The following is a 27030-nucleotide window of genomic DNA, read 5'->3' on the forward strand; positions in this document are numbered from 1 at the left end:
CATAACCAAAGGAAACATCAGTCAATAGAAAGAGAGCCAGACATCACAGATATGACGGAATGAGCAGATGAGGACTTTAAAGTCACTATCATAAACATACTTAAGGATTTAAAGGACAACATGAAGATAAATGGGAGTGAACTGGAAGATATAAAGAACCAAATATAATTCATAGAGCTAAAAATGTAATATCTGAAATCACAATTCACAGGATAGCCTTAATAGCAGGTTATACACTACAGAAGAAAGGATTAGTGAACTTGAATACATAATAACTCATCAAACTGAGATTATGATAAAAAATAAGGCTGGATAAAAGTGTGTGGGGTAAAAAAAAAAAAAAAAAAGTGTGTGGGGTGATCTTTATATGCGATGTATAGGACAATATCAAGTGATCTATTATTCATGTTGTTGGAGTTGAACTAACCTATACGACAGAAAGCAGATCAGCTGTTGCCTGGCCACAAAAGAACCTTCTGGGGTGACAGAAATATTTTATATCTTGATTGTGGCAGTGGATATTTAGGGGTGCGCATTTATCAAAGCACATTAAAGTGTTTACTTGAAATGGCTACATTTTATTTTATGTATATTATGCCTTAATAAAGTTGATTTTTAAAATTCCATGACATAGTAATAATACTTAAGAAAGGGAGAAAAATACTCATTTGCTGTCCCTGGAGGTGACTAGTACTTGTTAATTGCAATGGAAAAAGAAAAAAGAACTTTAACAGTAGAAAGATTTGGTAGTGCCACCTGAATTGAAAGTGACTATTCTTAGCATCAGTAGTGAGAAAACTTGGTAAAAGCATACTGTGATGAAAAACACAGCATCATTTATAAAGTATTCTTGCCTAAAATATAGACTATAGTCAGATCTTTAAACTTAGCTTCCATTTTATAGTATAGAAATAAACACATAAATTTAATATTGCAAAATATTAATAGTTGAATTTAGCATATTGGAAAATATATATTTATTCTTCATCTTTTTTGTATGTTTGAAAATTTTCACAATAAAAATTGAAGAAAGTGGTTAGTTAAGAGGTCTACTAACATACTACATTATAAGAGTACAGTGAAACCCCACAATAACAAGTCTGGAGGTAATATAAATTTGGATATAATATGATTGGAAATTTTGTTTTTATAGCAGGGTCACCCTTAGCATTTCATTAACCTTGTAGTAATGAGGCCTCACATTTTATGCAGCTGAGGTTTTTCGACTTCTCTTATAGCATTATGGCAAGGGTCTTACCATTTTTGAGTCATTGAGTACAACAGTGACATTGTAATTTTGAATTCCTCATGTACAAGAGAAACTTATGAGATGATAATTTAAAAAAATGGTATCTATTAAAATGTGTTTATATAGACAAGAAGTGATTTTAGTTTTGGTTTTGTTAATTCATTTGATACCATGTATTTTGGCTTTCAAATGAACAGTCAATTCAGATCATAAAATTTAGTTAATATCTTGGAGAAAGAGTCATATAGTTTATAGTTCCTCCTGCAGACATTAATACCTAACATGTATAAAATATCATTAAAAATTTCTGGGTATCTTTGACTTCTTACATTAACTTCCTCCTCTTTGTGTTAAACATTTCACTGTTGAAAAAGAGAAAAAACTGCCCTCAACCCAGATAAAGGTACAATTTAAATACACAAAAAAATAATTGTATCCTGAAACATAAGTCATGTACAGCTTCCAAAAAGGGCATTTAAAACTCTTGGTTTCCTGGCAAGCTACCTTAAAAATAGATATGATATGTCAGATCAAGAATGTGTGTGTATCCGTATGACAAAAGGCATTTCAAAAAATTCAAATACCTAAATACCAGGTTAAGAAAATTGTTATTAAAGTTTAATTTAAGCAGTTATTGCCTCAATCCAATTCTTAAATTAGTCAGGGGCTGCAAAGAGTAGCACAGCTAGTACAAATATTCTTGTGATAGTCGTAGAGATCATAACAATATAACAATAGGTTGTTCATCAATGTATATCTAGTATATTCATCAGTATCTGGCACGCAGCAGATACTCATTAAGTGTTTGTTAACCTAATGAATTAGTGAGTCTGTCCCCAAATTAACCAGCCAATAATTAATTAATCACTATATAACCTCTATTATACTATTCTTTGGAAATAGTATACTATTCCTATTCTTTGGAAAAGCACAGGCCATTTACACTTTCAATTTCTTATGACTGGAAAAATTTCTTTAATCTATTACTGAGTGCCACAAAGGTTTCTATTCTAATTAGCAACACTGAATGGAAACACATTATAGAAAATACTGGATAAAGCAGATTAATCAACAAGGGAGGGTAGCATTCATGTTGCAGGAGTTAAAAACCAAACATAAAGGACATAATGGAATTTTAACTAGTTTACTCTCTTTTGTGTATTTATAATAACTATTGAAAGAGAAAATCCAATACAAATGATACACAGGCAGAAAAAAGAAAAAGAGAATCTATTGAAACCATTACTGTCAATTCCTCTGAAGGCTCTTGTGGTCTAGTCTATGCAAAAATTTCATTATGACAATCTTGTAAATAATACTCTAATACTACCCTCATATTTTCCATCTAATTTTAGCTGGGTTATTTTTTGTAACTGATAAGTGGAAATCAAGTAAGAGATTGCTTTAAGATAGCAGTAGGATAAACTACATTTCACAGATATTCAAAACTGAGATAATGGATCTGGCATCACGGTTTTTAGCATATTGCATATTTTTGGTAAGAAAATTACCTTTGAGACTGCAGACTTAAATACTAGTATTAGGAGAGATGAGACGTTCTGTTGTGGGACTCTCACTTCATACTTTTAGCTTTAAGCTAACAAACAGAGGGCAGTTTAGCACATTCATGGAAATAACAGGTCATTCAGCCTAAATGCAGACTTTGTGTGATTGATACCTACTACTGCTACTACTGAAGGGCATGGTGGAGGTAGGGTACCAGACAGTGACACCATGGATGAAGTCTGGAAATGGAAAATACATGAGAGAACACACCCTTCAGAAAACTTCTGAGACTTGTCCTGTTCTGTCAAGGCTCTGAAACTGGCTTCACGCAGAGTCTGGAGAAACGAACAAGAAAAGTTCTTCTACACAAGCCAACATTTCTCAAAGTAGGCAAGAGCCTGCCAACGTGCTTGGCCAGAACCCTAGGGCAGCGGTTTAGCCATGACCCTGAGTTCAGTGAGGAAAATGGCTATTTATCGTTCACTCTGCTCTCTTCACTACGGAGGCTGTGGATCATGTGCCAGGAATGAAGGCGAGCTGGGGTTACTGGGGCTTCTCTAGACCAGGCAGATAGCAAGATAGCAAGCCTCTTCTGGTTCAGATCACTTCCATGGGGCTGTGCCAGAAACATGCTCATATTCCCTGTCTTTGCTGATGCTGCCTCTCCACTTACTACCAACCCCCACTCCTTGCCCCGCTCCCATCACTGAAATACTGCCTCAAAACCTCTAGAGATCTGAGAGTGTATTTGAAAATCACTAGCTTAGATTAATGCTCAACCCAATACAAGAATTTCTTGTATAGAGTCTTCTTATACACTTATAGTGCTGCACTATATCTTAGGGCAGCTTATTTTGCCATTGGGCAGATCTGTTAGAAAGTATTTCCCAGTAGCAAGCTCAAATCTGCCTCCTTCCTACCTTCTTTCAGTTCAAGTTCTGCCTCTTGAGGTTGCATGGCATAAGTCTGTGCTATCCCTTTTTCATCTGTCAATATCCATCTTAAGTCCTATCTCTTTGTGTTACCTGTCCTAACAACTCCCACAGTGACCTCTGTGTCCTTTGGGTTCCTTAAGTGTTAAGTACACTTGTGTGGACCACTCCTTGGCACTTATGCTTTACAGTCTTAGTTATCTTGGGCATTCTTTAAGCCTTCCTAACAAGAACACATTCTCGTTGAAGGCTGGACAGTCGCAGTGGTTTTTTTGCGTTTTTTTTTTGCGGTATGTGGGCCTCTCACTGTTGTGGCCTCTCCCGTTGCGGAGCACAGGCTCCGGACGCTCAGGCTCAGTGGCCATGGCTCACGGGCCCAGCCGCTCCACGGCATGTGGGATCTTCCCGGACCGGGGCACGAACCCATGTCTCCTGCATCGGCAGGCGGACTCTCAACCACTGCGCCACCAGGGAAGCCCCACAGTGTTTTTTTAATGTCTACTTCCACGTCCCTTCACTATGTTGCACTGGATAGATAACTAAATACAAGTGTGCACAGGTCCTTCATGAACTGGTCTTAACCACAATGACTTTCCTTACTTTCTACCACATTTCTTTACAAAAATCCTCCATGCTAATCAAATCCAACTGCCAAACTACATCTTATATCTTCCTCCTTTGCAAATAACTTTTCTTTCCATCTCAACTTCTCCCCCTCTAGGTCACGGAATATTAGCCTAGGGTACATGAACTTCTGAATACTATAAATAAAACGTACATTTTTTTGTGGTAGAGAGGGTTTCACACTCTCATATGATCCTCAAAGGGTCCCATGACTCCACGAAAGATTAAAATCCACTGCTGTAACTTTTGCCTTGTCTGCTTAACCAACTCTTCTCTATTCTTAAAAAGTCAGCTTATGCCCCTGGATCCAGTGAACATTTCATACGGGGGGAGACTTTTCTAGGCACTGAACTTATATGTATCAATTTCTATACTATGCTGACTGATTTATTATGTAACTTGTGAAAACTTTAAAATTAATATCTTTATTGTAACTTAATTCTTTCGTTATTTGATGTTTCATGATTGTAAACTCTTCATAATGGGTTCAGTGTCTTTTTGTTATGTGTACTACCTTGTATGAAACAGGCACTCAAAAAGAATACTCTGGACACAGATGGTGAATCAATCTTCAAATTAATCAGTGTATAGAAACTGAATTCTAAAGGTCCACATCACGGCTGTGACATTGCTGGAGCTGGGCAAAATGTCACAATTAGCTGCCACCTCACCTCTGCTTTACGAATATTTTCTCTAGCTTCATCTATTTTCTGTTCCAACTCTGTTCGGCCTTGTTCTGAAACTGCAACTCCATGACATTCCAGATCATCTAGAACCTATTAAAGAAAATAGGAAAATGATGATTGCTTTCTATTTTTCTCTTTTTTTTCCTTAAAGTGACTAGAGTATCTAGATAATTTTAAAGACTTTAGTGACAAGTGACCATGATTCCCTTTTTAACCTTTGTTTTCATTTATTTATTTGATAATTTAAAAACCTCTGAAAACTGAGTTATTTGTAGTGAGGTGGATGGACCTAGAGACTGTCATACAGAGTGAAGTTAAGTCAGAAAGGAAAAACTAATACCATATGCTAACACATATATATGGAATCTAAAAAAAAAAAGGGTCTGAAGAACCTAGGGGCAGGACAGGAACAAAGACGCAGCCGCAGAGAATGGACTTGAGAACACGGGGAGGGGGAAGGGTAAGCTGGGAAGAAGTGAGAGAGTGGCATGGACATATATACACTACCAAATGTAAAATAGATAGCTAGTGGGAAGCAGCTGCATAGCACAGGGAAATCAGCTCGGTGCTTTGTGACCACCTAGAGGGGTGGGATAGAGATGCAACAGGGAGGAGATATGGGGATATATGTATATGTATAGCTGATTCATTTTGTTATACAGCAGAAACTAACACACCATTGTAAAGCAATTACACTCCAATACAGATGTTAAAAAAAAAAAAAAAACTTCTGAAATAATTATAGACTTACAGGAAGTTGCAAAAGTAGTAGAGTCCCTTCACCCAGCTTCCCCCAAGGGTAACAACTTATCTAACTATAGTACAATATAACACCCAGAAAATTGACACTGGCACTATCTATAAACCTCATTTGAATTACATGTTTTGATATGTATACCTTTAATTTTTAAAAATTACATGAATATAAAGCATTGTTTCTAAATAACAACTAATACAAAATGGTAAAAAGTCTGTTGTACCTTCATACCCCACCATGTGCTCCCCACCCCAAGATAAAGACTGTCCCATCAATTTATTTGTATTTTATCAAGCCATCTCTTATGTATTTCCTTACATGCTTTGTACAGTTTTGTTTGAAAAATAATAAAATGAGATCTACCTTCCCTTCAATGTGTCTAAGAAACCTTTTTGTGTTTGTACAAACTGATTGACTTCATTCTCTAATTAATCCACAGATTCAATAGTTCAACCATACCATATTTTGTTTACTCTTACTATATTGCTATCTGAGTTTTCAAATTTCTCAATACTATAAACAGTACTGTACAAACAACCTAGTCAATGATTCTTTGAACACATACGAGAATATTTATCTAAGGTAAAAACACAGAAGTGGAAACTGTACATTTTTATAGACATTGTCAAATTGCTCACAAAAGGCTGTACCTACTCTTCTAGTAGTGTGTAAGAGCATGTTTCTCTACATTTCACCAACACTGGATATTGTCAATCTTTGAAATTTTATAAAAATTATCTTATTGTTTCAATTTTCATTTCTCTGTAATAGAATATCATTTCATATGTTGCTGGTCATCTCTATTTCTACTTTTATAAATAGGCAGTTCATATCCTCTAACCATTTTTCTACTTTTTTGTCTTTTTCTTATTACTGAAATATATTTTCTTCCAGATATTAGTCCTTTTTCTGTTATTTATGTCACAAATATTTCCTCCCATTCTATTCCCTTTCTCTTTTTTTTTTTTGCGGTACGTGGGCCTCTCACCGTTGTGGCCTCTCCCACTGCAGAGCACAGGCTCCGGATGCGCAGGCCCAGCGGCCATGGCCCACGGACCCAGCTGCTCTGCGGCATGTGGGATCTTCCCAGACCGCGGCACGAACCCGCGTCCCCTGCACCGGCAGGCGGACTCCCAACCACTGCGCCACCAGGGAAGCCCCCTTTCTCTTAACTTTTAAAAGTTCTTTTGTTTTACAGAAATTTTTTATGTAGTCATATTTATCAAGCATCTTACTTTATGGGTTCTGGGTTTTGTGTCTTACTTAAGAAGCCACTGGTAATATGCCAAAAATATTCTATATGTTTTTTAGTTTTTAGTAGTCTTGTGTCTAGCATTTAGCTCTTTAATTCTTTTGAAATTTACCTTGTATATGGCAGAAGGGAGAAATCTAACTGCATATTTTTTCCCCAATACACAGACAATTGCTTTAATGTGATTTACTGAATAAATCCTTTCCCCAAAGAGTTGAAATACCATTAACATGTTTTTGATTTACTTATTTTTTATAAGTTTTTTTTAAAGTAATTTAATATTTATTTATTTATTTATTTTTGGCTGCATTGGGTCTTCGCTGCTGTGCGCAGGCTTCCTCTAGTTGTGGCAAGTGGGGGCTACTCTTCCTTGTGGTGCACGGGCTTCTCATTGCTGTGGCTTCTTTTGCTGTGAAGCACGGACTCCAGGCGCGCAGGCTTCAGTAGTTTCAGCACATGGGCTCAGTAGTTGTGGCTCGCGGGCTCTAGAGCACAGGCTCAGTAGTTGTGGAGAATGGGCTTAGTTGCTACACGGCATGTGGGATATTCCGGGACCAGGGCTCATGTTCATGTTCAGGGACCGGGACCGTGTTCTCTGCACTGGCAGGCGGATTCTTAACCACTGCACCACCAGGGAAGTCCAACATGCTTTTTATTATGAAATATTTCAAATATACTCAAAAGTAAAGAGACTAGTATGATGAACTCCTATATATTGATCACTAAGATTCAACAGTTAACGAGACTTTTCCACATTTGCTTTACCTACTATCCTTTATTTTTCTTGTGCTAAAGCATTTTAAAGCAAATTCCAGACATCCTGTCGTTTCATTCCTATATGTTTTAGTGAAAGTCTCTAAAAACATGAACTTAAAAAAAATACAACCACAATACTGTTATCAAACCTAACAATAATTCCTTGGTAGCCTTAATATGCTGTTCAGGGCCTCCCTGGTGGTGCAGTGGTTAAGAACCCGCCTGCCAATGCAGGGACACAGGTTCGAGCCCTGGTCCAGGAAGATCCCACATGCCAAGGAGCAACTAAGCCCATGCGCCACAACTACTGAGCCTGGGCTCTACAGCCTGTGAGCCAAAACTACTGAACCCACGTGCCGCAACTAGTGAAGCCCGTGCTCCACAACAAGAGAAGCCACTGCAATGAGAAGCCCGCGTACCACAACGAAGAGTAGCCCCTGCTTGCCACAACTAGATAAAGCCCACAGGCAGCAATGAACACCCAACGCAGCCATAAATAAATGAATGAATGAATGAATGAATGAATGAATAAATAAATAAATATATAAATATATATATAAATATATATATATATATATATATGTAAAAAATATGCTGTTCACCATTAAAATTCCCTGTCTGCCTGAAACTGACTTTTTAGGGTGGTTTGTTTGAATCAACAGCTAAAGGTCCATACATACACAGATCATTTTTTTTGATATATTTGTTAACTCTTGTATGATACTACAGTTTTAATTACTATAATCATTACTGCATCTTTCAGTATGTGTTAAGGCACAAATGTCTCATTATTGTTGTTACTGGCTATTCTTGTACATGAAGAAAAATTCAGATACATTTTAGGATCAGACTGTGAAGTTTCTCTAAAAATATTTTCTAAGTTTCATTGGGATTTCACTGAAATTACAAATAAATTTAATTTAAAAACCACATAAAAAAAGTCAGACAGAGAAAGACAAATACTGTATGTTATCACTTATATGTGGAATCTAAAATATAAAACAAACTAATGAAAATAACAATAAAGAAACAGACTCACAGATATAAAGAACAAACTAGTGGTTACCAGTGGGGAGAGAGAAGGGGGCAGGGGCAAAACAGGGGTACGGGATTAAGAGGTACAGACATGCATAAAGTCAAAAAGCTACAGGGGTGTACTGTACAGCACAGGGAATACATCCAATATTTTATAATATAACAAATGGAGTATAATCTTTAAAAATTGTGGATCAGTATGTTGTACATCTGAAACACATAATATTATAAATCAACTATACATCAATAAAAAAAAGAATTTAAAAGTTAAAAAAAAATCTACAATATTTGAATCTCTCCAATTACCCATGTCTTCTTTGATAAAAAAAAAAGTCTTTCTTCTTACAGGTCATGACACTGGTTGATTTATCAGTATTTTATTGCTGTGGTGAATAATTTTTTTCCAACTGCATTTTGCAATTGATTATTATTTCTAGCTAATATGAAAACTAATGATTTTTGTATGTAGTCTTGTTTCTATTGACTTTACTGAACTCTTAACTATGTCTGATAGTTTGACAGCTGGGTCTCTTATATTTGTGGGGGGGTACACAATCACCTCATCTATAAGTAATGACAGATGTACCTCTTCCAAATATTTAAACACCTTATCTTTCTTTCATTAAGAGCATTGATTAAGTGGTGATCACAGGTACTGTTTTCTTGTTTTATCATTGTGGTAGGTAGAATGGTCTCCAAAGATGTCCACACTCTAATCCCTGGAAATGTGTATATGTAAGACATAATTTACTGATATATTAGAGTTATAGACCTTAACACAGATTAACGTCTGGATTATCTGAGCAAGTCCAATCTCATCACATGACTCCTCACAGGCAGAGAACTTTCTCTGGCTGGAGTGAGATGAGAGACAGGCCAAAAGAGAAGTCAGAGAGATTCCAAACATGAGAAGGATGCAATGCACTGCTGCTGACTCTGATGTAGGAGCCCATGTGCAAGGACCAGAGAGAGTGCCCTCTAGGAGCTAAGAGTAGCCCCTAGCTGTTACAGTTTAAAGAACTGTTATCAGCCCTACAGTTATAAGGAACTAGATTCTGACAACAACCTGAATGAGCTTGGAAGTGGATTCTCCCCCAGACGCCAGCCCAGTGGACACCTTGATTTCGGTCTTGTTAGAGCTAGAGCAGAAAAACCAGTGAAGCCCACCCAGACTTCTAATGTATAGAAGTGTGAGACAATAAACTTCTATTGTTTTAAGCCACTAAGTTTGTGGTAATTTGTTATGGCAGCTATAGAAAACTAATACAACCATCAGATATAATGTTTGCTCTAAGTTTCAGGAAGCTATCCCTGTCAGAGTGAAATAGTCTTAATCCAGCTGGCTGGGAATTTCGTTTTACTTTTTAATCACTAAGGTATACAGCATTTTATTATGTGCTTTATTGGCAACTATGACAATAATTATATAATTTTTCATCTTTATTCTATAAACGCATTTTATTATACTGATATATTTTCTAATGTTGAATCGTCCTTGTACCCTAGTCATGTGCTTAAAACACAGTTGGATTTATTTTTATTAAATTTTATTTAGCATTTTTACAGGTTTGTTACATCTTTGTTAAAAATCAGTTGACCATATATGTGTGTGCCTATTTCTAGACTCTTCACTTTGTTCCATTTATCTATAAGTCTGTTCTTACACCAATACAGTAACATCTTGATTACTGCAGTTTTGTGTCTTGAAATCAAGTAGAGTAAGCCCTCTAACTTTATCCCTATTTTTCAAAATTGCTTTGGCTATACCAGATCATTTGCATTTCCATGTATGTTTTAGAAGCATTTTGTCAATTTCTACAAAAAAACCCTGCTGGGTGTTTCACTTGGATTTCATTCTATATATGGACTAACTTGGAGATAAATGGTATTTTAAAAATATTGAGACTTCTATTCCACTGGTCTCTATGTTCTTATGCTAGTACTACAATGTCTTGAATACTGCAGTTTTGTAATAAGTTTTGAAGTTTGGAAGTATGAGTCCTCCAACTTCATTATTTTTTCAAGACTGTTTTGGGTACTTGGAGTCCCTTGAGATTCCATATGAATTTTATGGTAGGTTTTTCTATTTCTGCAATAAATACTGTTAAGATTTTCATAGGGATTGCATTGAATCTGTAGATCATTTGGGGTGGTAAGTCATCTTAACACTATCTTCCATTCTGTGAAAGGAGGATGTCTTTCCACTTATCTATGTCTTTTTAAATTCCTTTCATCAGTGTTTTATACTTTTTAGTGTAGAAGTATTTTGCCTCTTTGGTTAAGTTTATTCCTAAGTATTTTATTCTTTTTGATGGAAGTGTAAATGGAACTGTTTTCTTAATTTCCTTTTCTTTCTTATGTTTTTGTTTTTAAATTTATCTTACTGAAATATAGTTGATTTGCAATGTTGTGTTAATCTCCTTTTCTAATTATTCATTGTATAATGTATATTATATGGTGTAGAAATGCAACTGACTTCTGTGAGTTAATTTTGTTTCCTGCAACTTTGTTGAGTTTATTAGTTCTAACAGGTGTGTGTGTGTGTGTGTGTGTGTGTGTGTGTGTATGTGTGTGAGTGTGTGTGTATGTGTGTGAAATCTTTAGGATTTTCTACATATAAGATCATGTTAGGACTTCTCTGGTGGTCCAGTGGTTAAGACTCCATACTCCCAATGCAGGGGGCCCAGGTTTGATCTCTGGTTGGGGAACTAAGATCCCACATACTGCAACTAAGCCCGCATGCCGCAACTAGAAAACCCCATGCACCACAACTAGAGAAGAGTGCATGCTGCAATGAAGACCCAGAGCAGCCTAAATAAATAAATAAATGATCCTGTCATTGGTGAACAGAGATAATTTTACTTCTTCCTTTCCAATTTGGATGCCTTTTATTTCTTTTTCTTGCCTAATTGCTGTGGCTATAACTTCTAGTGCTATATTGAATAGAAGTAGTGAAAGGGGGCATCCTTGTCTTATTCCTGATCTTAGAGGAAAAGCTTTCAGTCTCTCACCATTGAGTACTACTGCTTTTTAACAAACTGAATATATGCTTCTTTGTGTTTTACCTACCTCGGGTTTGTTGAACTCCTTGGATTTGTGGGTTTACAGTTTTTATTAAGTTTGGACAATTTTCAGCTACAATTTTTTTCAAATATTTTTCTCTTTCATTTTATTGCTTAAACTATACCTTACTAGATTAAAGCCCATCAGAGGTCACACTATAAAGAACTAGAAAAGTCATTGAAATCTGTCTGTGTCTACCTCCTAGAAGAAAGACTCAACATGCCTTGATAACAGAGGGGGGAAACAGATTTATTTTTAACATCTGAACATTTACTTTCAAATAGAGTCAGACATTCTAGTGGAAAAAACCTCTTTGTGTGCTTCACATTTTGAAGTATAAAGCTGCAGTAATTAATCTCATCACTGTTTATTAGATGTGTGGTAGACAGATAACTTGTCTTTCTAGTTCACAAATTTTTTGATTGAGATAAACTGTATTAGAGGAACTGTACCCCAAAGCTTATCTGTCCTTGAATCTGATTTAGGTGACGAGATTCTAGATTTCAAGCTGGAGTCTGATGCTGAGCTTTGGGGTACTTTGGGTGAAGAGGAGAGTTATATTTTGCATGCAAGAGGCATGTGAACTGTTACGGCCAGAAGTTAGGCTGTGGCAGATTGTGTTTTTCAAAAAATAGCTACTACAATATTTCCCATTCCACATGTTCTTCTAGAACCTTGCAATTTCCCCACCAAGAAATATTGATATTTTATGACTTCTCTCCTTGAATCTGGATAGGGCTTTGTGACTGCCTCAATTAATAAAAACATGACATAAATTAAAATCTTGTTACTTCTGAGGCTAGATCAGAAAAGATGGTATAGCTCCTACTTGGCTCACTCTTGGGGCTCACACCTTTGCAGCCCTGTGCTACCAGCTACCATGTAAGAAGTACAGCTAATCTGAAGCCACTATGTTGGAGAAACTGTATGGAGAGACCACAAAGAGACAGAGATGCATGAGGTGCTCTAATTATTCCAGTTCCCAGCTGTTCAAGTCTTCCTGGTCCAAACACCAGATATTTCAGTGGGGAAGCCTGTGAGATAACTCTAGCACCAGCCACTATCTGATTGTAATTACATGACAGACCCCCACCCCCACCCACTAAATGAGAACTGCCAAGCTGAGCCCATCCAACCCCCAGAGTAGTAAGAAACAATTTAAAAGATTCTCTTTTTGTGGCATTAAATTTGATGTGGCTTGTTATGCAGCATTAGATAAGTGGAACACTGAATTCGAGATGCCTGAGAAAAGATGTGACAGTGAAAAGAAGATGTCAAAGCAGGCTAGAGGATATATTTATACACAGAAGAAAGGCCCATTGTTGGAGATGGTAATTTATTATTTGTTGGTAAATGAAACCACGGCAGTAGTAAAGACTGCCTATAATGAGAATAAAGAATAAGAAAAGAAGATAGCCTAGTATGGAAGCGTAAGGAATTTAAAATGTAAATGTAAGATGAAGAAAGAAGAACCTTTAAAAGAATCTAGGAATGTTAGAGAGGAAAAGGAAAACCATGACAGTGTTTAAGTCATGGATGACTAGAGAAGAGAATATTTCAAGACAAAGGGAACTGTCAATTGTGATACAACTGCCAACGGGTTGAGTAAGATAAGAAATTAAAGTGGCCATTTTGGATTTAGTAACAGACATCACTGGTAATTTTGGCATGTGCAGTCTCTATGAATTGGTGCAGGGAAAGGGGAAGAAGGGAAAGCTCAAATGTAATGGGCTAAAAAATAAGCGGGAGGTTAGGAAATAGAGATACTAAAACACAGACAATTCTCTTAAGAAGCTGGATATGCAGGTAAAGAAAAAGAAAAATAAAGTTATAAATAAAATGGAAAATAGAAAAAAATTTACTATAAAATAATTTCTTTGTACTTAAAGTTTCGTCTTTTTAAAAGATTTATTTATTATTTATTTATTTTTGGCTGCGTTGGGTCTTAGTTGCGGCACGTGGGATCTTCGTTGAGGCATGCAGGATCTTTCATTGTGGCGTGCAGGCTTCTCTCTAGTTGTGGCGTGTGGGTTTTCTCTTCTCTAGTTGTGGTGCATAGGCTCCAGGGCACAAGGGCTCTGTAGTTGTGGCGTGCAGGTACCAGAGCGCATGGGTTCTGTAGCTTGTGGCATGCAGGCTCTCTAGTTGAGGCGTGCAAGCTCAGTAGTTGTGGTGCGTGGACTTAGTTGTCCCGCGGAATGTGGGATCTTAGTTCCCTGACCAGGGATTGAACCCGCGTCCCCTGTATTGTTAAGGAGGATTCTTTACCACTGGACCACCAGGGAAGTCCCTAAAGTGTAGTCCTGAAGATACATTTTCATGGAATCTACAACTGCATCTTCAGAAAGTCTGTCTCGGAGATGAAAAGCCTAATTCAACATATGCACATCTCTTCCACTGCCCAAAAGATTATAATACACTATCACTAGTCTTCCTTAAGCAATTCTATGGCAAACAGATAAATTACTGTGTTGCTGCTAGAGGGCTTAAGGAATTTTCAAGTTTAGAAGATAGCTGAGAACATACTTCTGAGTGCTGAGAAATTACAGAAAAAACATCTATTGGGTATTTTCCACATCAATAAAATTCAACTCCTTAAACTGGTTTGACATTTGGCTTAATGCCAGACATAACCTAAGATTCTCTATCACACTTACCCGTTGTTGGTGAACAATATTTTTGTGCTCCCGTGCCACACGTGTGGCCCATTTCCGAGCCTCTTTGTTTAAACTGTGCTCCTCTGTGGTCCCAGTTTCTGATTCTAACTGTCGGCTCTACAACACAAGAGAAAACAGAGAGAAAAGTACTGTTATCCTTATTGAAATCACTACCATTTTGTAGGTAGACCAGAGGGCCTTCACTTTACCAGCACTCAAAACAGGAGGCATGCTCCACTACTGTGGGAAGCAATGTCTCATGTCACAGAAGATTAGCAGAAGACAAAGAGGACGGTATGAAAACCGTAAATGATCACAGATTTTTGTCTTACATTGCTGAACATTAAAGCTTCATCTCTAACTGTAGCATGATCCATTTTGGGTATAAAGCAAGCTAGCTAAGCTAAGCAAAGAAGAAAAAGTATTTATGCCAACCTACTATGACACTAAAATAGTTGCACAGACAAAATGGAAACAACTCAACAGTTTCAATGGGATTAAAGAATCATTGCATAGAAGTGAAAAGAGAAAAATAAAACAATACAATAACAGCGACACAACCTATCCATCCTCAAAAATATTGGGTTTAATTTAGTTATACTTACCACCAAACCTCAAGCTAGCTTTTGTCGTTCTTCTGGGCCTTAATGTCATCTCAAAGATAGGGGTGCTAGATCAAATGATTACTAAGGGTTTCTTCTTGCCCTAAAACGCTATAACCATATTTCACAAAGAACAAACTGAAAAATCAAACTAAGCAAGAGTAATAGTTAACCACAATTATGCAAGGTACTGTGGAAAGTGCTTCACATAACTTTTATAACAATCTTATGAGATAGGTCACACAGCCATTTTATAGAAAAGGAAATCAAGGCTCAGAGATGTTAAATAAAATTTCCAGTGTGCGCCAGATATTCAATTGTTACAACTTCCGATTCCAGAATTAGAGCTCTTAACCACTAAACTATTTTAACTTTCTCTAAACTCTTAAGAACCCATGAAAAAAATCTTTAGTAAAATAACTAGGAAAGAAAATAATGTTTTAAAATATGAATTATCCAAAGATGATTTTAATACAAAAAGCAAAATTTTAGAGTGGAAAATCTTTAAAAACTGACTTTTGTGGGACTTCCCTGGTGGTCCAGTGGTTAAGAATCCGTCTTCCAATGCAGGGGATGCGGGTTCAATCCCTGGTCGGGGAACTAGGATCCCACATGCTGCAGAGCAACGAAGCCTGTGCGCTGCAAGGAAAGATTCCGCATGCCCTGCATGCGCAACGCAGCCAAAAGTAAATAAATATTAAAAAAGAAAGTAAAAAAACCCAAACTGACTTTTGCAAGGTCACATATAGCTCAAAATTGGTAAACAGGATTTGATAAATTGGATTAAAAATTTAATATTTTTGTTGGGGGGACTGTAGGCAAGGTTGAAAAACTTTTACTCTATGCAGACATTTCAGCTAAAGCTAGATTATATAATGATAAATGAATTGAAACATATTCAAATCTAACCAACTTTACATTTACATTTTATACCGATTCATTCTTTGGGCTATTAGGGAACCAGCTCTCTTATTATATTTATTTTGAAAAAGGATCTAGGCATTTACATTATCTGTCCCCAGAAGCCAGGGTTTAAAAAGTTAAACCCTAGATGAAGACGCAAATGTAATCTATAGGATGTATGGTAGAAAGGTATACTCTGAAGAGCCCAGGTACAGGTTTTTAAGCCAGATAAACCCAGTTTTAATCCTCTCTATGCCATTTATTAGCTTCATGATCTTGGGCTGTTAGTTAATCTGTGTCTTAGTTACAGCCAAAAATTGGTGAAAATGCCACCTATCTCATAGGGGTTATTTAGGGCAAAACGAGGTCATATTTTAAACATTCTCTTATGGTATATACATAAGCATCCAATAGATGGTAACTGCTAATGTTAAAGACCCAACAGAAAATAACTTGAAACAAAAAATTTTGTCATTACTGTTAATAAAAAAGTCCAAATAATTCCCAGGTTCTTGATAGCCCAAATAATGAAGCAAAAACAAGACGGAAGATATAATGAAAGGATCTCAAGGAGAATGAACTTATAGAGCACAGAGTAGATGAGAAAGGAGGCAACTGATAGAGATATTTAATTTTTATTACTGAGGTACATTTTAGGAACTGGTAAATGGGTCTAAAAATGTGTGTTGGCTGCATGGCCAACATGCCCATACAGAATCTGTACCTTTTTACTGAGTATTATCTGTACTTAAAAGCTGGAGAAAAAAAGATAGGGCTTTTTTCTCATTCCCTATGGGTTTACTATTACTCAGGAGTGCCCAATGATCAGAACAGATCACAATTACCACTGATTGGGAGACGTGACTTTGGGACCCTCTGGGTAGGGAATAATAACACATAACTAAAATTCAAGTAAACTGATCTTTTTCATGAATTCTGAAATCAAGCCATGGAAAAACATGGCTACCTATAATACAGTTCTAGACAAATGAGAATTCCATACAAGGCAAACACAGCCCAGGGTACTAAACAATACATAGAGAAATGTTCTAATGCCACTCCGGAGATCAAAGATGAATATAAATCTGAATCTAGTAAAGATCATTACCTTTTAAAATGGTGGTATCAGTAGTGGTTGATTCCAGCAAAGGAATGCTAGTGACTGCTTCTTTTTAAAATGCTGGCTAATTTAATCATTGGTTCATACTTTTAACACTTTTCCTTTACCTCTTAAAAGTATAGTTAAAATACATAAAGGAATAGTAACATATAGGCTATTAAGCACAATAATTTAAAGAACATTGTTATTTTCCTGAAGCAGAACATGAGACTTTTACAATTAAATATCAAACAGCACTGTAGCCTAGCTCTGGAAAAGTGCACTTATTTAACTTGATTATTTTAAAAGAGGCATATATTATAACATAACAATTCCCAGAGTAATAGTAGAACAAAAATAATTCAAATAAATTACAAACTGAAGAGAAATGCTATAAAAGGAATTTCCTATCAACTTTTAAATGTAGATTAGGTAGTTTTTTATTAGTCTGTCAGTTGGGGTTATTTGATAAGTTAGGTCAACTAAATGTGATTCTTGAAAATTTGGAAACATCAGATTTCAAAAATCATACAAACTTTAATAAAAAATTTCAGAAGCAGATAGGTCTTTACCTGGAAAATAAATGTCAATCCGAACACAAGCCTATGATTTTGAGTACTGTTCCCTCTGGCTGGAATAACTCCCCTATATTTTTTTGTCCACAGATAAATTCCTAGTTATTCTTCAAACCTCAGTTCAAGTCCTTGTTCTCTGTGAAATCTTCCCTGACTTTCCCAGATAGACTCAGTGACTCCTTCACTTTAGACATATCTCCATTATATTAATTTATTAATTTGTTAGACATCTACTGAGTGGCTACTGTCAGGCCAACATCAAATTATACTGTGACTGCTGCATGTATGTGTCCCATTTGTCTTTAAGCAACCTGAGGCCTCGAAAGGATACATTTCCTGGCATCTAGCACCATGCCTAATAGTACACAGAATGCCCTCAGTAAAGGCTGGTAAACATATAACCTAAAGTGAGGGGCAGGCCACCAGATTATTAGAATGGTGCCTTCAGAGGGACAAGAGGATAAACATACTGAATTAGAATCAGCTTCTAATGGATGAAGGAAAGTATTTTATGTAGGGAAGAACAGAATGAACAGAGGAGAAAGGGGACTAATTTACTGAGTACCATGCATTTTAATACAGGTTCTCAAAGCTCACTTGAGGATTGAGATTCCTCTCCCACTTGTAAAATAAAAGGTCTCTTTCTTCATGTTTAAATTCTCACTACAAAATCCACTCAAAATGGATGACTAAGGAAGGAATTTTTTTTGAATCTCCCAATTAAGGAATTTTTATACATTTTATTTTATGAAATTTATTTGTTCTTTAAAAAGCAGCCATTAGGGCTTCCCTGGTGGCGCAGTGGTTCAGAATCTGCCTGCCAATGCAGGGGACATGGGTTCGAGCCCTGGTCTGGGAAGATCCCACATGCTGAGGAGCAACTGGGCCCATGAGCCACAATTCCTGAGCCTGTGTGTCTGGAGTCTGTGTTCCACAACAGAGGCCGTGATAGTGAGAGGCCTGCACACCGTGATGAAGAGTGGCCCCCGCTTGCCACAACTAGAGAAAGCCCACGCACAGAAATGAAGACCCAACACAGCCATAAATAAATAAATAAATAAATTAAAAAAAAAAAAAAGCAGCCATTAGGGAGTCACTGGGCCTGCGCACTCTGCGGAGGGAAAGCCCACAGCTTCAGCCAGGTGAACTGGGAAGCAGACTCTTGAGTTCACAGCTGGCCTGTGGTTTTTGCATCTCATCAAGGAGCTCCTCCTCGTACAGCCGTGTGGATGAAAGGCTCTTGGTGCTCCAGCCAGGCGTCAGGGCTCTGCCTCTGAGGTGGGAGAGCCAAGTTCAGGACACTGGTCCACAAGAGACCTCCCAGCTCCACGTAATATCAAACGGCGAAAATCTCCCAGAGATCTCCATCTCAACGCCAAGGCCCAGCTCCACTCAACGACCAGCAAGCTACAGTGCTGGACACCCTACGCCAAACAACTAGCAAGACAGGAACATAGCCCCATCAGAGAGGCTACCTAAAATTATAATAAGGCCACAGACACCCCAAAACACACTACCAGATGTGGACCTGCCCACCAGAAAGAAAAGATCCAGCCTCATCCACCAGAACACAGGCACTAGTCCCCTCCACCAGGAAGCCTACACAACCCACTGAACCAACCTAGCCACTGGGGACAGACACCAAAAGCAACGGAAACTACGAACTTGCATCCTGCGAAAAGGAGACCCCAGAAACAGTAAGATAAGCAAAATGAGAAGACAGAGAAACACACAGCAGATGAAGGAGCAAGGTAAACACCCACCAGACCTAACAAATGAAGAGGAAATAGGCGGTCTACCTGAAAAAGAATTCAGAATAATGATAGTAAAAATGATCCAAAATCTTGGAAATAGAATAGAAAATATACAAGAAACATTTAACAAGGAACTAGAAGAACTAAAGAGCAAACAAACAGTGATGAACAACACAATAAATGAAATTAAAATTCTCTAGAAGGGATCAATAGCAGAATAACTGAGGCAGAAGAACAGATAAGTGACCTGGAAGATAAAACAGTGGAAATAACTACTGCAGAGCAGAATAAAGAAAAAAGAATGAAGAGAATTGAGGACAGTCTCAGAGACCTCTGGGACAACATTAAACCACCAACATTCGAATTATAGGAGTTCCAGAAGAAGAAGAGAAAAAGAAAGGGACTGAGAAAATATTTGAAGAGATTATAGTTGAAAATTTCCCTAATCTGGGAAAGGAAATAGTTAATCAAGTCCAGGAAGCACAGAGAGTCCCATACAGGATAAATCCAAGGAGAAACATGCCAAGACACATATTAATCAAACTATCAAAAATTACATACAAAGAAAAAAATATTAAAAGCAGCAAGGGAAAAACAACAAATAACACACAAGGGAATCCCCATAAGGTTAACAGCTGATCTTTTAGCAGAAACTCTGCAAGCCAGAAGGGAGTGGCAGGACATATTGAAAGTGATGAAGGAGAAAAACCTACAACCAAGATTACTCTACCCAGCAAGGATCTCATTCAGATTTGACAGAAAAATTAAAACCTTTTGAGACAAGCAAAAGCTAAGAGAATTCAGCACCACCAAACCAGCTTTACAACAAATGCTAAAGGAATTTCTCTAGGCAGGAAACACAAAAGAAGGAAAAGACCTACAATAACAAACAAAACAATTAAGAAAATGGTAATAGGAACATACATATCGATAACTACCTTAAATGTAAATGGATTAAATGCTCCAACCAAAAGAAATAGACTGGCTGAATGGATACAAAAACAAGACCTGTATATATGCTGTCTACAAGAGGCCCACTTCAGACCTAGGGACACATACACACTGAAAGTGAGAAGATGGAAAAAGATATTCCATGCAAATGGAAATCAAAAGAAAGCTGGAGTAGCAATTCTCATATCAGACAAAACAGACTTTAAAACAAAGACTATTATAAGAGACAAGGACATTACATAATGATCAAGGGATCAATCCAAGAAGAAGATATAACAATTGTAAATATTTATGCACCCAACATAGGAGCACCTCAATACATAAGGCAAATACTAACAGCCATAAAAGGGGAAATTGACAGTAACACAATCATAGTAGGGGACTTTAACACCCCACTTTCACCAATGGACAGATCATTCAAAATGAAAATAAATAACGAAACACAAGCTTTAAATGATACATTAAACAAGATGGACTTAATTGATATTTATAGGACATTACATCCCAAAACAACACAATACCCATCCTTCTCAAGTGCTCATGGAACATTCTCCAGGATAGATCATATCTTGGGTCACAAATCAAGTCTTGGTAAATTTAAGAAAACTGAAATCGTATCAAGTATCTTTTCTGACTGCAATGCTATGAGACTAGATAACAATTATAGGAAAAAAATCTGTAAAAAATACAAACACATGGAGGCTAAACAATACACTACTTAATAACCAAGAGATCACTGAAGAAATCAAAGAGGAAATCAAAAAATACCTAGAAACAAATGACAATGAAAACACGACAACCCAAAACCTATGGGATGCAGCAAAGCAGTTCTAAGAGGGAAGTTTATAGCAATACAATCCTACCTTAAGAAACAAGAAACATCTCAAATAAACAACCTCACCTTACACCTAAAACAATTAGAGAAAGAAGAACAAAAAAACCTCAAGGTTAGCAGAAGGAAAGAAATCATAAAGATCAGATCAGAAATAAATGAAGGAAACGATAGCAAAGATCAATAAAACTAAAAGCTGGTTCTTTGAGAAGATAAACAAAATTGATAAACCATTAGCCACAGTTATCAAGAAATAAAGGGAGAAGACTGAAATCAATACAATTAGAAATGAAAAAGGAGAAGTACCAACTGACACTGCAGAAATACAAAGGATCACGAGAGATTACTACAAGGAACTATATGCCAATAAAATGGACAACCTGGAAGAAATGAACAAATTCTTAGAAATGCACAACCTTCCAAGACTGAACCGCGAAGAAATAGAAAATATGAGCAGACCAATCACAAGCACTGAAATTGAAACTGTGATTAAAAATCTTCCAACAAACAGGGCTTCCCTGGTGGCGCAGTGGTTGAGAGTCCACCTGCTGATGCAGGGGACACGGGTTCGTGCCCTGGTCCGGGAAGATCCCACATGCCGCGGAGCGACTGGGCCTGTGAGCCATGGCTGCTGAGCCTGCGCGTCCGGAGCCTGTGCTCAGCAACGGGAGAGGCCACAACAGTGAGAAGCTCATGTACCGCAAAACAAAACAAAACGAAAAAAACTTCCAACAAACAAAAGCCCAGGGCCAGATGGCTTCACAGGCGAATTCTATCGAACATTTACAGAAGAGCTAACAGCTATCCTTCTCAAACTCTTCCAAAATATAGCAGAGGGAGGAACACTCCCAAACTCATTCTATGAGGCCACCATCACCCTAATACCAAAACCAGACAAAGATGTCACAAGGAAAGAAAACTACAGGCCAGTATCACTGATGAACATAGATGCAAAAATCCTCATCAAACTACTAGCAAACAGAATCCAACAGCACATTAAAAGGATCATACACCATGATCAAGTGGAGTTTATCCCAGGAATGCAAGGATTCTTCAATATATGCAAATCAATGTGATACACCATATTAACAAATTGAAGGAGAAAAACCGTATGATCATCTCAAAAGATGCAGAGAAAGCTTTCGACAAAATTCAACACCCATTTATGATAAAAACCCTCCAGAAACTAGGCATAGAGGGAACTTTCCTCAACACAATCAAGGCCATATATGACAAACCCACAGCCAACATTGTCCTCAATGGTGAAAAACTGAAACCATTTCCTCTAAGATCAGGAAGAAGACAAGGTTGCCACTCTCACCACTATTATTCAACATAGTTTTGAAAGTTTTAGCCACAGCAATCACAGAAGAAAAAGAAATAAAAGGAATACAAATTGGAAAAGAAGAAGTAAAGCTGTCACTGTTTGCAGATGACATGATACTATACATAGACAATCCTAAAGATGCTACCAGAAAACTACTAGAGCTAATCAATGAATTTGGTAAAGTAGCAGGATACAAAATTAATGCACAGAAATCTCTTGCATTCCTATACACTAATGATGAAAAATCTGAAAGTGAAATTAAGAAAACATTCCCATTTACCACTGCAACAAAAAGAATAAAATATCTAGGAATACACCTACTTAAGGAGACAAAAGACCTGTATGCAGAAACTTATAAGACACTGATGAAAGAAATTAAAGATGATATAAATAGATGGAGAGATATACCATGTTCTTGGATTGGAAGAATCAACACTGTGAAAATGAATATATTACCCAAAGCAATCTACAGATTCAGTGCAATCCCTATCAAACTACCACTGGCATATCAAACGACCAGTGGCAAACTACCACTGGCAAACTACCACTGTACATTTACACTGTACATATATAATATTTACTTCCCAAAGAAATCTAGCTGTGTCATCCTGGGTAATGTACTTAACTTTCTCTCTGGGCCTCAGCTTTCTCAATTTCACAGAACTAGAACAAAAAATTCCACAATTCGTATGGAAACACAAAAGACCCCGAATAGCCAAAACAATCTTGAGAAAGAAAAATGGAGATGGAGGAATCAGGCTCCCGGACTTTGGACTATACTACAAAGCTATAGTAATCAAGACAGTATGGTACTGGCACAAAAACAGAAAGATAGATCAATGGAACAGGATAGAAAGCCCAGAGATAAACCCACACACATATGGTCACCTTATCTTTGATAAAGGTGGCAAGAATATACAGTGGAGAAAAGACAGCCTCTTCAATAAGTGGTGCTGGGAAAACTGGACAGCTACATGTAAAAGAATGAAATTGGAACACTCCCTAACACCATACACAAAAATAAACTCAAAATGGATTAAAGACCTAAATGTAAGGCCAGACACTATCAAACTCTTAGAGGAAAACACAGGCAGAACACTCTATGACAGAAATCACAGCCAGATCCTTTTTGACCCACCTCCTAGAGAAATGGAAATAAAAACAAAAATAAACAAGTGGGACCTAATGAAACTTCAAAGCTTTTGCACAGCAAAGTAAACCATAAACAATATGAAAAGACAACCCTCAGAATGGGAGAAAATATTTGCAAATGAAGCAATTGACAAAGGATTAATCTCCAAAATTTACAAGCAGCTCATGCAGCTCAATATCAAAAAAAAAAACAACCCAATCCAAAAATGGGCAGAAGACCTAAATACACATCTCTTCAAAGAAGATATACAGATTGCCAACAAACACATGAAAGAATGCTTAACATCATTAATCATTAGAGAAATGCAAATCAAAACTACAATGAGGTATCATCTCACACTGGTCAGAATGGCCATCATCAAAAAAACTACAAACAATAAATGCTGGAGAGGGTGTGGAGAAGAGGGAACCCTCTTGCACTGTTGGTGGGAATGTAAATTGATACAGCCACTATGAAGAACAGTATGGAGGTTCCTTTAAAAACTAAAAACAGAACTACCATATGACCCAGCAATCGCATTACTGGGCATATACCCTGAGAAAACCATACTTCAAAAAGAGTCATGTACCACAATGTTCATTGCAACTCTATGTACAATAGCCAGGACATGGAAGCAACCTAAGTGTCCATCGACAGATGAATGGATAAAGAAGATGTGGCACATATATACAACGGAATATTACTCAGCCATAAAAAGAAACGAAATTGAGTTATTTGTAGTGAGGTGGATGGACCTAGCGTCTGTCATACAGAGTGAAGTAAGTCAGAAAGAGAAAAACAAATACAGTATGCTAACACATATATATGGAATCTAAAGAAAAAAAAAATGGTCATGAAGAACCTAGGGGCAAGACGGGAATAAAGACACAGACCTACTAGAGAATGGATTTGAGGATGGGGGAGGGGGAAGGGTAAGTTGGGACAAAGTGAGAGAGTGGCATGGACATATATACACTACCAAACGTAAAACAGATAGCTAGTGGGAAGCAGCCACACAGCACAGGGAGATCAGCTCGGTGCTTTGTGACCACCTAGAGGGGTGGAATAGGGATGGTGGGAGGGAGAGAGACGCAAGAGGGAAGAGATATCGGGACATTTGTATATGTATAACTGATTCACTTTGTTATAAAGCAGAAACTAACACACCATTGTAAAGCAATTATACTCCAATAAAGATGTTAAAAAAAAGTAGCCATTAAAAATGAAGTACATTTACTCCTCAAATACATTTACATTGTACATATATAATATTTACTTCCCAAAGAAATCTAGCTGTGTCATCCTGGGTAATGTACTTAACTTTCTCTCTGGGCCTCAGCTTTCTCAATTGAAAATCAAGATAACTGAAGATGAGATGAAATCTCAGATCCTTACCAGTGCCTAAATTAATTTTAGGAGAACAAACAGGCTCATGCATTGGCTGTAAGCAGAGGGAACAGTCTGTTTCTCTGGATAAGAGACCCAGAAATTTTGCTATTCTACTGCTACTGCTCTGAGCTCCAAATTTCTTTTTAGCATTATCTGAGAGCCTCGCCTAACTCAAGAACAGAAGAGCCTCTGTAAAAATAATAAAAATATTCTTAAAACATATTTTTAATTTACTTGGAATTTTAAATTCGTGACATAATTTTAGGAGGTACTGGAAATGAAAAACATAAAGACAAACCACTTGACGGGAGATCAGGATGTCAAATTTCTGAGATGGTTAGGGAGTATAGGTAATGTAAATATTAGGTATCTATGATATACTACTGAATGAAAAAAAAAAAGCTTAAATTCAAGTCTATTTTAAATCTACTTATACAAAGTTGTGTATCCGCATCTATGTAAGTAGGTACCTGCAGAGAGATGTTCAGAAGGATACTGACCAAAATATTACCAAAATATTACCTCTGAACAGTGAGGGTTCAGGTGAAAACTTTTTTTTATGCTTTTTTTTTTTTTTGCGGTACGCGGGCCTCTCACTGTTGTGGCCTCTCCCGTTGCGGAGCACAGGCTCCGGACACGCAGGCTCAGTGGCCATGGCTCACGGGCCCAGCCGCTCCGTGGCATGTGGGATCTTCCCGGACCAGGGCGTGAACCCGTGTCCCCTGCATCGGCAGGCGGACTCTCAACCACTGCGCCACCAGCGAAGCCATATGCTTTTTTATAATTAGAAAACTATAAAGCTATGTTAATTTTAAAAAGGGGTATCATTTATTGACTATTTAAGCTCTGTGCTAACTGCTTTACATACATTTAGTTCTCAAAACAATACTAATAGGTACTATTCTCAATTTATAGGTATGGAAATCTAGGCTCAAAAAAGGTATGTGCCTTTCTGAAGCCACTAAGCCAGTAAGTGCTGGATCTAGAGCTTGTATTGAGACCTCTCGAGATTCCTTGCTATTTTTATATGACCATACTGTCTCATTAATTATTCAATTTATCTAACGCCAATATTGATAACATAGATAGAGATAGTAATATTGAAAAAAACATTGCTAAAATACAAATTTCTTTTCAATGAAATTTTGTCTAGGCTTTTACTTAAATGTTAAGACATCTTTTGATTTAGGGACTTCCCTGGTGGTCCAGTGGTTAGGACTCCGCACTTCCACTGCAGGGGGCATGTGTTCCATCCCTAGTCAGGCGGGCAGAGAGCTAAGATGCCGAAAGCCGTATGATGCAGCCAAAAACAAAAGAAAAGAAGAGACATCTTTTGATTTAATTTTGTTTTTAGAAAAACAAAAGCCAAACTCTTTCAAGAGTTTAGGAAGGCTTTCAGAGCCTAGCAATGTTGTTTTTAAAAATTACAAATCTTTTTAGAAAGTAATATTAAAATACAGTCTTCAAAATTTACAGTTATTAAATAACTTTAAAGAACTACACTACAGAGTGTTTTTATTTTTTTTGGCTGTGCAGCTTGCAAGATCTTAATTCCCTGACCAGGGACTGAACCCAGGCCCTTGGCAGTGAAAGTGAGGAGTCCTAACCACTGGACCATCAGGGAATTCCCGCTCATTCCAATATATTCTTGGTATATTAGTCTTTAAGTCATCTTAACTGTTTTGTCCTTAGAGAAAGATATGATTTCAGTTCATTTTAAGGTTAGCATAAGGGTATAGAAGGTTCAGACATATATCTGAGCCTGCACGCAGAAGGACAAAGTGAGTAGGGATAGAAAAGCTGATTTTCACACAAGAAACACAGTCATTATTTTTCAAGTCTGTCACCAAAATATAACCATTTGAAAGAGAGGAAAAGAGATGGTCATGTAGGATGAATGAAAACCACTAACAGAGTAAAATACTAGCATTCCAATCCATTTTCAAGGA

The 27030-nt window shown here is 37.2% G+C and overlaps 1 protein-coding gene across 2 annotated transcripts in view; it reads right to left on the bottom strand.

The window, feature by feature from the left end:
- The window catches only part of FCHSD2 (FCH and double SH3 domains 2), a 294045-nt gene that overhangs the window by 32911 nt on the left and 234104 nt on the right, over window positions 1-27030 (bottom strand). The window contains exons 11-12 of one of the 2 annotated variants that reach the window (XM_027083297.1): window positions 14518-14634; window positions 4983-5087 (exon numbers count right to left, since the gene is read on the bottom strand). In XM_027083297.1, the coding sequence (XP_026939098.1) occupies window positions 4983-5087; window positions 14518-14634 (222 nt within the window). The remainder of the gene's footprint in view (window positions 1-4982; window positions 5088-14517; window positions 14635-27030) is intronic. The other variant, XM_027083298.1, reaches the window with a different exon arrangement.

This window comes from Aethalodelphis obliquidens, unplaced genomic scaffold (genome assembly GCF_003676395.1).
Source record: "Aethalodelphis obliquidens isolate GAN/ISIS:26980383/991018 unplaced genomic scaffold, ASM367639v1 scaffold50, whole genome shotgun sequence".
Lineage (NCBI taxonomy): Eukaryota > Metazoa > Chordata > Mammalia > Artiodactyla > Delphinidae > Aethalodelphis > Aethalodelphis obliquidens.